The sequence below is a fragment of the Lithobates pipiens genome, unplaced genomic scaffold (assembly GCF_037356315.1).
Source record: "Lithobates pipiens isolate NorthernLeopardFrog02 unplaced genomic scaffold, aLitPip1_a1.2 Scaffold_10, whole genome shotgun sequence".
In the NCBI taxonomy this organism is placed as follows: domain Eukaryota; kingdom Metazoa; phylum Chordata; class Amphibia; order Anura; family Ranidae; genus Lithobates; species Lithobates pipiens.
In genome coordinates, this window is record NW_027507686.1 from 67,374,014 (window position 1) to 67,388,230 (window position 14,217).

A 14,217-nucleotide genomic window follows, 5' to 3' on the forward strand; every position below is an offset into this window, starting at 1 on the left:
TAGCAAATCTTTATGCCCCAAACGACCGCCAGGATGTATTCCTTCGCAAGCGGCTGGATCATCTTCAGCGTTATGCGGAAGGTCAGTTGATAGTTGGGGGCGACTTGAACATCCCCCTCAACCCTTTGGAAGACACCTCGTCCGGTACATCTACTACATCGAGAGACATGCGCAAACGTATAGGCTTATCTCTACACTCGGCACAACTTATCGACGTCTGGCGACTTTTCCATCCGGGGGAACGTGACTTCACGTTCTTTTCCAGACCGCACCAGACTTATTCACGCCTGGACTATTTTCTAATACCACACGGGCAGTTACATGCAGTGTCACACACTTCCATAGGGTCGATTACGTGGTCAGACCACGCCCCGATCAGCATGCAGTACACACTGTCAGACAACCTTACACATCCTCAAGCGCAGTGGCGCCTTAACGAGAGTTTGCTACAGGACCCTGTAGTTCTGGCAGACGTGATTAAGGAAATAGGTCACTATTTCGCCACGAACAGCACCCCAGGCAGTGACATGGGCGTAGTGTGGGAAGCCCATAAGGCGGTAATCAGGGGGGTCTTTATAAAACACGGGGCCAGACTGAAGAGACAGAGGACTGAACAATTGGACTCCCTACTAGCGAAGCTCCATGCCACAGACGCATAAAACATCTCCGTCGTCGGCCCTCGGCGTGGAGTTGGACGTTCTCCGCTCACAAATTAACGACTTACTTCAGCACAGAGCTAAGGCTGCGCTGCAGAGATGTAGACGGACGGTATACGAGTCGGGTAATAAATGCGGGCGACACCTCGCTCAGACCTTGAAAGCACAGCGTTTGGCTTCCTACGTTCCCGAGATTGTGACCCCGACGGGACAAAAACGGTCGCTTCCCCTGCAGATCTCACAAGAGTTCAGGGACTATTACAGTTCTCTGTACAACCTGTCCGGTTTGCCGCCGTCGCCCTCCGTCGTCTCGCAGTATCTTACCGAGTCCAAAATGTCATCCCTGTCTCCGGAGGCGAGTGCCACTCTGGAGGAGCCCATTACGTTGTCGGAAATCCAAGCAGCCTTGAAGAGTACGAAACCGGGTAAAGCGCCGGGCCCGGACGGGTTGACTCTCGCTTACTACAAAACCCTGCTGCCGACCCTGGGGGGCCCTTTAGTAGACCTCTTTAATGGGCTGGGGACGGGGACCAGACTTCGCGACACTACTCTGCGGGCGCATATCTCGGTTATCCCCAAGGAAGGCAAGGACCTATCTCAGTGCGGGAGTTACCGCCCGATCTCCCTCCTGAACTCAGACCTGAAGCTTTTTACTAAAGTTCTGGGCACGAGGCTACAACAATATCTTCCTCAGTTGATCCATCTGGATCAGGTGGGTTTTGTCCCGGCTAGAGAGGCAAGGGACAACACTACGAAGGTCCTTAACCTGGTCCATATAGCTTCCAAGACCCGGACCCCGAGTGTGTTTCTTGGCACAGATGCCGAGAAGGCATTCGATCGGGTTGAGTGGTCCTTTATGTTTGCCACCCTTAAACATGTAGGCCTCGGAGACAAAATGATACGCTGGATCTCAGCAGCCTACTCGGGGCCAACGGCGAGGGTACGGGTAAACGGGATGCTCTCTGACGTGTTTCCTATTATGAATGGTACTCGTCAGGGTTGCCCTCTGTCCCCCTTACTGTTTGCACTGACCTTGGAGCCCTTTCTGTGCCATGTTCGTAGTAACGTGGCAATTAAGGGAATAGGGATCGGGGGGACTAGGCATAAGGTGTCTGCTTATGCCGATGACCTTATGTTCTCCTTGGCAGAACCTGAGACTTCCCTTAAGACCCTTTTGCAGGAATTTCATGCTTACGGCCAACTTTCTAACCTGCGGATAAATTTTTCGAAATCCGAAGCTATGGGTGTGGGGATACCACCCGCACGTTTGCAGCGTCTAAAGACCTCCTTTGCGCTGAAATGGTCAGATACTGCCCTGAAGTATCTGGGCACCTTTATTCCCCCTTCCATTTCGCAACTTTTTAAACTTAATTTTCCCCCCTTACTGAAAACCGTACAAAAGCTTTTAGATGATTGGGTGGGCGGAATGCACTCCTGGCTGGGCAGATGTAATATTCTTAAAATGTCGATCCTGCCAAAATTTCTCTATCTACTCCAGGCCCTCCCGGTCCACATTCCCAGGGCCTTTTTCGGGCAGGTTCACTCACTTTTCACCCGCTTTTTGTGGGCGGGCAAGCATCCACGTCTACCCAGGAGTATGCTTTCCAACCCTAAGCATCGGGGGGGTTTGGCGATGCCGGAGATTCGGAAATACTATTACGCTGCCCATCTCAGTAGACTCCTAGACTGGTGCCGCCATAAAGACACCAAACTTTGGACGCAGTTAGAACAGGACCAATCGGACATTCCATTGACGGGCAGCCCGTGGTGCTATGGAGACTTACCTATTGAGCTTAGACGTCACCCACTGATAGGCAATACTGCAAAGATTTGCTCACTCCTTTTAACTGACCCGGACCTGTCGACACCTGACGCGCCGGTGCGGCCTGTGATCGGTCACCCGAATTTCACTCCTGGTCTCAGAGACAAGTGTTTCCGGGACCTTTGTAGACAGGGTCTCTCCCAAGCGTCCCATTTTATTCAACTGGGTAGATGGAAGACGCTTGCGGACTTGACGGACCCGGGGGCCCATACCGCCTTGACTTTCTACGGGCCTCCCAACTATCCCATTTTCTCCAGAGTATGCCGCCGCCACCCACTGACTCACAGAGACCCCTTACCTGCCTGGAGAAGCTCTGCACAGAGACCGGGACCCTTGCCCACACATTGTCTATGGCATATGAAATGTTGATTGAACCCCCAAGGGATTTCCAGCCCCCATATCTTGCTAAGTGGGAAGAGGACCTTGCGGTCACCTTTACAGACAGTCAGAAGCGACAAATAATCAATTACACCCACAAATCCTCACTATGCACTGGACAACAGGAAACAAACTTTAAAATTATCTCCCGCTGGTATAGAACTCCCGCTCTCCTGCACAAGATCTTCCCGACGACCTCGGACAGATGTTGGAGGTGCCACTCAGAAGAAGGTACCCTCCTGCATATATTCTGGTCCTGCCCCCGATTACATAATTTCTGGAGAGAGGTGTGGCGCATTACCCAGACATTCACTGACAGGGAGGTGCCGTTTTCACCTGCCTATTTTCTTTTTCATATGACGGATATTCCTGCCCGGAAATATGGCAGATCCGTGATACGACACCTACTGGATGCTGCTAAGGCGTGCATACCTCTCAACTGGAAATCCTCTAACCCGCCGACTGTCGCTCAATGGCTACACAAAGTAGATGACATTAGCAGGCTGGAGGACCTGATCCTCACCAGCCAACACCGACAGGAAGCGTACTCTAAGACATGGCAGGCATGGAATGCCTTCAGGTATTCCACTGAAGGTCGTGCTCTCAGGAGCGCTGAGTGATGCCCTTTTCAGGATATTGCTACAGAATCCTTCTTACCTACCCTCTTTCCCCCCTTCTCCCTTCCCCCCCCTTACTCCTCTTTTACTGGCCTGTCCCTTTTGCTAGGTTAAACTCTTGCTCAGCGGGCCTCCTCCGGTCTTTTAGTATCCCTGGGAGGACCGCAGTAGGGAGAGTTTGAGATTACAAATAAAAAACAAAAAATATAAAAAAGAAGGAGGGACCACGTGTGCAAGGTCAGATACATTGCTGCTCACCCGCACGTGGACGGGCTGTTCACCTCCCTGGAGGAGACGGTGTCGGCCGCGGGAACTATATGAGTCAAACTGACCCTACCCTCTAGACTTCCCTAGTGGTGAGACCTTAACGAAGGGCGTTATGCCTACATGGGTATAGAAATGTTGCCGTTTGTTTATTTTGCAGTTGTATTGTCTTCTATACTTTTGGTTGTACTGATTCATGTACCCTGGTCTTCCTTGTATTAAATAAAAAATTTGAAAAAAAAAAAAAATTCTCTATCTATAATGAACTATAAAAAGAAATCTAGTGCAACAGAAAAAATGTCCACGAAAAGGGAAAACAGTCCACATACAATCTGTGGGCAATTATATTATGCACAAAATAATATAGATGACCTCCAAGGATCCAAACACTATTGCCCATTCCTCCAGTGCAAGAAACTTAGTTGATCAGAACACCTCCTACAGGATCAGCACAGTTAACATATTGCTTACCAGAACACCATGACTTTCAAAGATTGAAAGGTCATACATGCTTATAGGATCTTTCCTGAATGATCAAGGTGGATTGCAGGCTTGCTCTATACATAGAGAGAAGACTTACAAACACCAAGGATAAAGTGGTAAGCAAAGCCTCATAGTGTAGTAACTTTTAAAATTCACACATTTTTTACAAATAAAAAGCGTGCATTTACAAAGTATATATCATTAAGCATAAAATAAGAAATGCAAGCGAGTTCTTCCTGCTGCAGACAATTTGTACGATAACGTCGCCCATCACGTCTAAATTCTGCCCTGTGCGTTTCGTCACACAGTGATGACATCAAAAACATTGGACTGGAGGAAAGGAAGTTAATGTTTGGATACATGCAGTGCATCTATGTTTAATCCCAATTTTGTGCACAATATATTTGCCCACAGATTGCTATGTATGTGGACTGTTTTCACCAGTTCATTTTCATACACATATTTTGTGTTGCACTAGAATTTTTTTATTGTTCACTACTGACATATAATTCTGTTATTATACTTTTAATGCTGCAGTCACTTTGGTTTATTTATGTATGAATTTGTTATCAACAAATTTCGTGCTAGCTGCTTTTTCACTCATTCAATACATTGGGAAGCAGGAATTTTTTGTTTTTTGATTCATCGTGGTCCTCTGCTTATACCTTTTCAAAGTTGGATGTCCGATCTTCTGCAGATGCAGCTTTTGGCTCCAAGGTTCTTGCAGCTGAATAACCTTGAGTCTGAAGTTGGGTCCTTGATCCTTGTTGGGCTTGTCTGCATAGTTTTATTTGCCATGTTGTTGCCCATGCTCCTCATTCATTGTTTGGGGGTATCCCAGGGTCTATACATAGTTTTCCTATGTCCTGTACTGTATAATTGACATAAGAGAACTTTTGACTTACCTGTAAATTCTGTATCTTGGCGTCAAGTACAGCACGAAAAAAAAAGATTTCCCAGCACACTGCCTGCAAAACAACAAAATTGGCCCTGTCTTAACAGTTTACGTTAAAAACAGAGGGTTTAATTTGCAGACATTTGCAAATACATGTGTAAGCCACAGTGCCCATGCCAAGGGACCTCGGTATATATTGCAGTCCTAACTCTAAATTTCCAGAGCCTCCATAGTAGGAGTACATATAGTAATAGATACAATAAGGGCAGGTGTGCCTGGAGGGAGCCTGCCCCTCCTTAAAAGTACAGGGACGCACGAGACAGAATGGCAGCAAAGGCATCCAGTGCATCCCTGCACCCAATCAGCCAATTGTACAAAAATGTGGCATCCTCCCCAATCTGTAACTGGCCTTTGCAGCAAGGTGCATATGGAAGGGTGATGCACATGACAAACTAAAGATTTCCCAGCACACTTACCTTGCCAGCCTGCAAAACAACCATATTGACCTGGTCTAACAGGGAGTCCAGTATAGACACCTTCTCTTCCATTCCTTAGTTACTCTACTACATTGCTTGCTACAAAGCTAGGGTTATAGGGATGGTGCCCAGGTGCATGTCTTCAAAAGCTTCTCAGTTTTTCCACTCTTGTTTTTATATAAAATTGTGCTATTCGCATCAGTTGTTGCTCCCCAAAAAGTTTTTTTTTTTTTTTTTTTTTTTACCACAGTCATATGGGTGTACACAAACTTAACAATTATGTATTTTTGTGTGGAAAAAACCAAAAGCATGCAGGCAGTGTCTATTATGGTAATCAAATAAAAAGATGTCTGTGCTCAAATCCAAAAAACACACTGCTGAACGGCGTATTTCTAGCAAACTTTTGCATAAAAACAGGGTTTTTTTGGTTTAAATAATGCAAAACAAATTCAAGCTAGGCAACTGCATCAGTTATCCCTCTGACTAGTTCATGCTCTGCTTTTCAAAATGCCAAATAATTGCTTAAAGCATACGTCAATGGGCATATATTGCAAATATTGGGCAGATGACACAGGTCTGCTCAATGGCTGCACTATACAATAGAAATTGAGTTGTCGGTACGTCAATACAAATAGTGTGTGTAGATAGAGAAAGAACTATATATATAGTTTATATGTATTATAATATAATTGTGTGTGGGGCTGACAATTTACACATATTGATATTGTACATTCACATCAGTCCTTGCCCTCAAGGAGCTTATAATCTAAGGTCCATATTTCCATGCGCACGTACACTATGTATACATTGTGGTAAAATAACTGAATGCTTTTTGTGTGGGAGGAAACCGGAGTGTGGTCAACCACCTCTGTGACCAAACCCCGGCAGGTGGGGCAAAACATGTTCGGGGGCAGAGCAGCATTGGCTGAGGCCATACACAGCAATATCCACGTCTGAAGCACTGGGTTGGTTATGAATGGCTTCTTCCCCCACATAAGTCCACACTTCTGAATTAGTGCCTGATTTCTGCTTCCACTTTCTGAATACCGGTAGGGACACCTGTTATCCTTCAGCTGTGATCGACGTCCCAAGTTCACACCTGATCACAGGAAACCAGAGTACCTGCAATATGGCCAAAACATTCATGGCGCACACACACACAAAAAAACACGAGGTTCTAGAGGGGGGGGGTAACATTTTTTAACAGTTTGCAGAGGGTTATACCAGAATCTATACCGTAAGAATTCTGAGAGTTTCTATAGAATCATATTTCATATCAACCAGACAATCTCAGCTGTTCAGATTTTAAATAAGAGCTGAGAATGTATACAGACTCCTGCATGGCCATCTTCCATAAGTAAAGGTACCCATTGACATTCGATCTTAGTCACCCCATTAATTAATTGATTGACAGTCCCATCATACAATGACCACCAAAATGTGACAGAAAACACAGGGAAGGAAACTTGCTCCCATTACTGTTCTCCCTCTGCACAATAAGTGGTGCTGAGCACACCCTTCCCTACTAGTAACACTAAATATTGTCATAAGCTGTCATGCTACGGTGTGGGGTTGTAGGAAGCAGGGTCATTTGGTTAGTATTTTTTAGAAAGTGTTTTTTTTTTTGTTTGTTTTTTGTCTTTCCTTGAAAATCATCTTTTTTTTAAATCAGATTTAAAGATAACATATGAGTACTACCAATGCTAGTTTTATAATGGTACCTAAAGCTGAATATAGGCTCTCAGTCCAGTCTTATATCCACCCTAATTGTACGAATGAAGGGAGAATGAAGAAAAACAAAACACTTTTTTTTTATTTATTTTTTTAAAGTAGTCGCTCCAGAAGCAAGGTTAGAGGACATTTTGCTTACCATTGCCGATATAAAGGAATCCAAAAAGGTTCATGAATTTGCTTTCTTTTTAACAATATTAGATGTACAAGCACCATCCTTGGAGGAGCTAAAATTACAGAAAAGCTTTGTGAAATTGCTTTGTCGGCAGTACCGGGAATTGCGTCACATGCACCGCAAGCACCTACGCAAAGTATCCTCCCTGTCCAAGGAGCAGAATAGCAGAGTCATACAGCTGCAGAGCATACGAAAGAAGAGATTTGGGAAAAGTCAAAAAAGTGGACAAGAGTGAGTATTGCCAGCAGAACTCATACGGTACTAGATCACTGATACTGCATTAACCTGAAATAATATCAGTTTGGAGTCTTAGATTAGTGGAGCTCATTTTATAGCTCTAATTCACAAATTTTCAGTAAACTTTACTGCACACATTGAAAGGTAAATTAAACTGTGTTGCCATCTGCTGTATTATGATTCCTGAAAGGAGACATTGTAGAGATTAATAGTGTGTGAAAATTATTACCTATGCATTATTAATGTTCAGAATGCGTTCCTTATTCTATCAACCACTGATAATGTAAACTTTATTAGTGTGTAAAAAATGTTAGGCTTTATTAAACTTTAGACTTAATAATATTATAATTATTATAAAACAAAAGCAATTTTGTCTCATAAATATGTGTCCACCATAATTTCCTTTAGCACACATGTATGTATAAATAAAGATTGTAATACGAGCAGTGGCTGCTAATAATTTTCACATAAAACCATAAAATATGCTTTGTCTACTAAAATAGAAAAAGCTTTAGCAGCGCTGCAATAATAAATCTCGAACAGTCATATGCTTCTATTCATCCGAGCGAGACCAAAGAGTTAATTTCAACTCTCATTTAGGTCAGGAAACGATGATCAAAGTTGCTTCAAAGATCCTATCACCACAACTCAGTGTCCCACTTCCTATAGGTGTTGCACTCAACAGATCTAAGTATAAATAACACCTTGGAATCAACCACTTTTTTTCTAGTTGAATTCCCCTCTGATCGGCTGCAACCGGTATCCGCTACACTTTAACCACTTCCCGACCAGCGCACGACGATGTATGTCTACAGAATGGCACGGTAAGGCATATTGGCGTACATGTACGTCCAATATTCGTTGCCGCCGTGCCATCGGGAGCGCGCCGCCGCCGGCGCGCTCCCGCGCTGGTCGGGACCCCCGTGAGTCCGGTCGCGGGACCCGCGGACTCTATCGCCGCGGGCATCCCCGCGATCGTCTCACGGAGCGGCCGAATGGAGGAAATGCTGTATAAACAACATTTTTCTATTCTGCCTAGCAACTAGTGACGCTGATCTCTGCTCCATGTGATTGGAGCAGAGATCAGTGTACACTAAATGAAAGCCCAACCCCCCCACAGTTAGTAACACACCCCTAGGAACACTTAACCCCTACACTGCCACCCACTGGTTAACCCTTTCACTGCCAGTGTCATTTACACAGGAATCACTGCATTTATATAGCAGTGATTACTGTATAAATGACAATGGTCCCAAAAATGTGTCAAAAATGTCCGATGGGTCCCCCACAATGTCGCAGTCACAATAAAAATCGCAGATCGCCGCCATTACTAGTAAAAAAAAAAATAATAAAAAATTATTAATAAAAATGCTATAAAACTATCCCTATTTTGTAAACGCTATAACTTTTGCGCAAACCAATCAATAATCGCTTATTGCGATTTTTTTTTTTACCAAAAATATGTAGAAGAATACGTATTGGCCTAAACTGAGGGAAAAAAATGTTTTTTTATATATTTTTGGGGGATATTTATTATTACAAAAAGTAAAAAATAATGCGTTTTTTTCAAAATTATCGCTCTATTTTTGTTTATAGCGCAAAAAATAAAAACCGCAGGGGTGATCAAATACCACCAAAAGAAAGCTCTATTTGTGGGAAAAAAAGGACGTTAATTTTGTTTGGGAGCTACGTCGCACGACCGCACAATTGTCAGTTAAAGCGACGCAGTGCCGAATCGCAAAAAGTGGTCTGGTCTTTGACCAGCAAATTGGTCCGGTCTGAAAGTGGTTAAGCACTGGGCACCTCTCTCCCAGGAGACTGATGCATAAGCCCCCGTACACACGGTCGGAGATTCCGGCAACCAAATCCGTCGGAGTAATTCAGACGGATTAAATTCCGGAATACACACGGTTGGACAAAGTTGTCGGAAAATCCGATTGTACATAACGTGATGACGTTATTTCATTACGACGGGACTACGTTCAGGCTTGTAGCCAATCGCTTTGGTCTATGAATTTGATCTGAGCATGCGTGGCACTTTGTTCGTCGGAGTAGTCTACACATGATCAGAGTATGTCCGATCGGAGCATTTTGTCGGAAAATTTTACTGGCAAGTTGGAAAAGTTGGTCCGTCGGATATTCCGACGGAAACAGTCCGATGGAGACCACACACAGTCGGAATATCCGACAAAACGGTCCGATAGGACACATTCAGTCGGAATCTCTGACCGTGTGTACAAGGGCTCAGGAATCTCCCCTTATCAGAAGTACCCAGCAATGGAAACCGTCTCATAGCATAACTCCTGTAAATTTATTTATCCCAAGAAACCCCCAGGATCACCGCGAGCAGTCACCCTATGAGCGATGAGAGCCTCACGACTGAGCAATGACCCAACGTGCTACATGCTTTTTATATGCTTTTAAAGAATTTTAACATTGTAAGCTGATTACTTGAGGGGGAATTTGTGGGATCAATAAATGTACAGAGTTATGCTATGAGACTGTTTCCATTGCTGGGTACTTCTGACGATGGAAGGTTCCTTATACATCAGACTCCAGGGGGGAGAGGTGCCCTGTGTTTTAGGTATAGTGGATACCAGTTGCAGCCAGTTGAAACAAGGATTGCAGCTGGACAAAGTGGTTGATTCTAAGGCGTTAGTTATACTTAGACTGGTGAGTGTAACACCTATAGGGAGTGCGAACCCACGAGGTCTGGTGACGAGATCTTTGAAGCAACTTTGATCATTGTTTTCTGCTCTATATGAGAGTTGAAATGAACTCTTTGGACTCACTCGGATGAATGGAATCCTATTACTTTGTGTTTGAGATTTAATATTATAATTATATTAATAAAACGAATTTCCAAAGATGTACAGGCAGGGTACTGGCTCTTCTAACCTTAAATTTTACTAAACTGATGGACTGGACAGTGTAGTTAAGGTTGGTAGCGTTGGCAACTAACTGGTTTTACAATATTTGCTGATTGTGGCCAATTTATTAGGTACACCTACCTGCTACTACGTAGGGGCCATTTTTTTGCTGCCTTTGTGGAAAGAAGCTGATCAAAACAATTCCTGGGGTCCAGGGATTAATTGTACTACACAGATGTTCTCTGTTTATGCCACATGCACATAATTTATTGGTATTAATGCTTCGTATGCCAAATCCTGACCCTACTTTCTGCATTTTTCTACATGTTCTCAGACATCCAGTTTTTGTAATCCTAAACCCTTTATATAGCCTCATGTTTTTGTTCTTGGCTAACAGGAGAGGTATCTTGCCTTGTCCTCTGCCATAGGCCATCGTGATCAACATATAGCTTGTTCAGGGATACACTGCTGCACAATACAGTATATAATGGGGTTTTTTTCAGCAGTTGAGAACTGTCTGTCAGCCTAAAAGTATTCCCATTCTCTGATTTCTCTTAATAAAAAGCCATTTTCACCCACAGAACTGACACTCACTATATGTTATTTTGCAGCATTATTTGGAATTCAGCATATTATGTGGGAAACTTGTTAACCCTAATGTGTTTAAACAACTAACACTCTTGTCTCACGCTTCATATATAGTGGCAAAAATAATTATTTGATCCCCTGCCCTCTTACAAAGAAATTAAGGGTCTATAATTGTTTTCATAGGTGTATTTTAAATGATAAAGACAGAATATCAACCACAAATCCAGAAAAAAACCACATGATATAAATGTTATCAATTGAGTTGCAGTTCAGTGAGTAAAATACTCATTTGATCCCCTACCAACTAACAATTAAATCTGGCTCCCACAGACTGTCTACAGTATGTGCTCATGTGGTACACAAATTAGTCCTTTTAATTTAAGAAGGTGCTCCTAACAACCACTCGTTATGTGTATAAGACACCTGTCCACAGAATCTTCTATTCAAACCTCACCATCATGGGCAAGACCAAAGAGCTGTCAAATGACAGGGAAAGATTTTAGACCTGCACAGGGCTGGAATAAGCTACAAGACCATCAGCAAGAATCTTGGTGAGAAGGAGACAACTGTTGGAGTGATTATCCACAAATGGAAGAAATGCAAAATAACCATCAATTGCCCTCAGTCTGGAGCTCCATGCAAGGTTTTGCCTCATGGGGTAGGGATGATCATGATGAAAGTGAGGGATCAGCCCAGAACTACACGGGAGGAGCTTGTGAATGATCTCAAGGCAATTGGGACCAAAGTCATCTAACAAACCATTGGTAACACGATACGCCGCGATGGATTGAAATCTTGCAGCTCTCGCAAGGTCCCCCTCCTCAAGAAGTCACATGTACAGGCCCATCTGAAGTTTGCCAATTAACATCTAAATGATTTAGAGAAGGATTGGGAGAAAGTGCTGTGGTCAGATGAGACAAAAATGAAGTGCTTTGGCAGTAACTCGACTCGCCGTGTTTGGAGGAAGAAAAATTCTGACTATGACCCTAAGAACATCATCCCTACAGTCAAGTACAGAGGTGCAAACATCATGAGGGTGGCACAGTGGTGTCAGGGCAGCACAGTGGTGTAGTGGTTAGCACTCTCACCTAGCAGTAACAAGGGTTGAATCCCAACCACAACACTACCTGCCTGGAGTTTGCATGTTCTCCCTGTGCCTGTGTGGGTTTCCTCCGGGTACTCCGGTTTCCTCCCACACTCCAAACACATGCAGGTAGGTTAATTGGCTTCTGTCTAAAATTGGCCCTTGTATATGAATGGGGACCTTGGATTGTGGGCTCCTTGAGGGTATGGACCGATGCGAGTGTGCAATTTACAGGGATAGGGATAATTGTAGACACTCACTCAGGTTGAACTGGATGGACTGGTGTCTTTATTCAACCTTACTATGTAACTATGCTTTGGGGCCGTTTCTCTGCTAAAGGCTGACTTTTCTGCATTTAGGGGCCAATGGACAGGGACATATATTGTAAAATCTTGAATGATAATCTTCTTCCCTGAGACAGAACAATAAAGATGGGTTATATGGGTCTTCCAGCATGACAATGACTTGAAACATCCCGCCAACAAAGGAGTGGCTCAAGAAGCACATTATTGTCATGAAGTGGCCTAGCCAATAACATCCCACCAACAAAGGAGTGGCTCAAGAAGCACATTAATGTCATGGAGTGGCCTAGCCAGTATCCAGACCTTAATCTTATAGAAAACGTATGGAGGGAGCTGAATATTGGAGCTGCCAAGCAACAGCCAAGAAGCATTAAGGATTTAGAGAAGATCTGTAAAGAATAGTGGACCAACTGGATTTCTGGATTTTTGGATATTCTGTCTCTATAATTTTAAATACACCTATGATAAAAATTATAGACCCTTTGTATGTGGGCAAACGTACAAAATCTGCAGGGGATCAAATAATTATTTTCCCCACTGTATCTAAGAGCTACTTGGTGCATAAGTCTAAATGACGAGCATGCCTCCACCTTAACATAGTGTGCAGGTGGTATTCTACTAATTTTAAAGTAAAAATAAAAAGGCATTTAGACATGAGAGTGAGTGTCTGCAAATATGTTTTTATGTGAATATTCCAAAATAATTTTGTCTAAATATTAGATATTTTTTAGTCAATATGGGGTGGATTTACTTAAACTGGACTGGTGCAGCTGTGCATGGTAGCCAATCAACTTCTAACTTCAGCTTGTTCAATTAAGCTTTGACCAAAAAAAAAAAAAAAAAAAAAAAGAAAATGAAGGTTGCTTGGTTTCTATACAGAGCTGCACCAGATTTTGCATTCTCTAGTTTTAGTACATCAACCCTCATGTGTTCTGTATTAATGTGTATTGTGATGTTTTCGCCGCAGTTTGCACTCGGAGCAGGAGGAGCAGCAGAAGAAGCTGATGGACCTACAAGGGGAGCAGCAGAGGCGCCTTCTGGAGATGAGGGAACTTCAACATGAGCAAGAACGTAAAATCAAAAATATCCACTTGCAGCAGGTATTGAAAGCTTTTGAGCTGTGGGTGGGAGAACATTGCCCTCCCCTAAGCAAATTATCTATATCGACAGCTTACTGGCAGGTATCAAACTACAATGTTATTGGTTATCTTTTAGGACGTTCAGAAGCTGCTGGACGTAGCTCAGTCGTGCCATACTGCTCAGCTGAAGAAATTAAAAGAAATCAATGAAAAGTGAGTAGTGTCAACAAATCTCAGGAATATATATATATATATATATATATATATATTATATACAGTATCTCACAAAAGTGAGTACACCCCTCACATTTTTGTAAATATTTTATGTATTTTTATGTGAAAATACTGAAGAAATGACACTTTGCTACAATGTAAAGTAGTGAGTGCACAGCTTGTATAACAGTGTAAATTTTCTGTCCCCTCAAAAGAACTCAACGCACAGCCATTAATCACTTGCCGACCAGCCACAGTATATATATGGCGGCAGGTTGACTCTCCTGCGCAAATCAATGTACCCATACGTCAGTCTGTGCATGTTGAACTGCGGGCGCTCACGGGTC

The 14,217-nt window shown here is 43.3% G+C and overlaps 1 protein-coding gene across 2 annotated transcripts in view; it reads left to right on the forward strand.

The window, feature by feature from the left end:
* Positions 1–14,217, forward strand: part of PLCB3 (phospholipase C beta 3) — a 272,101-nt gene that overhangs the window by 207,680 nt on the left and 50,204 nt on the right. For both annotated transcript variants that reach the window (XM_077455793.1, XM_077455792.1), the window contains exons 27-29: positions 7,524–7,728; positions 13,546–13,678; positions 13,794–13,870. In XM_077455793.1, the coding sequence (XP_077311919.1) occupies positions 7,524–7,728; positions 13,546–13,678; positions 13,794–13,870 (415 nt within the window). The remainder of the gene's footprint in view (positions 1–7,523; positions 7,729–13,545; positions 13,679–13,793; positions 13,871–14,217) is intronic.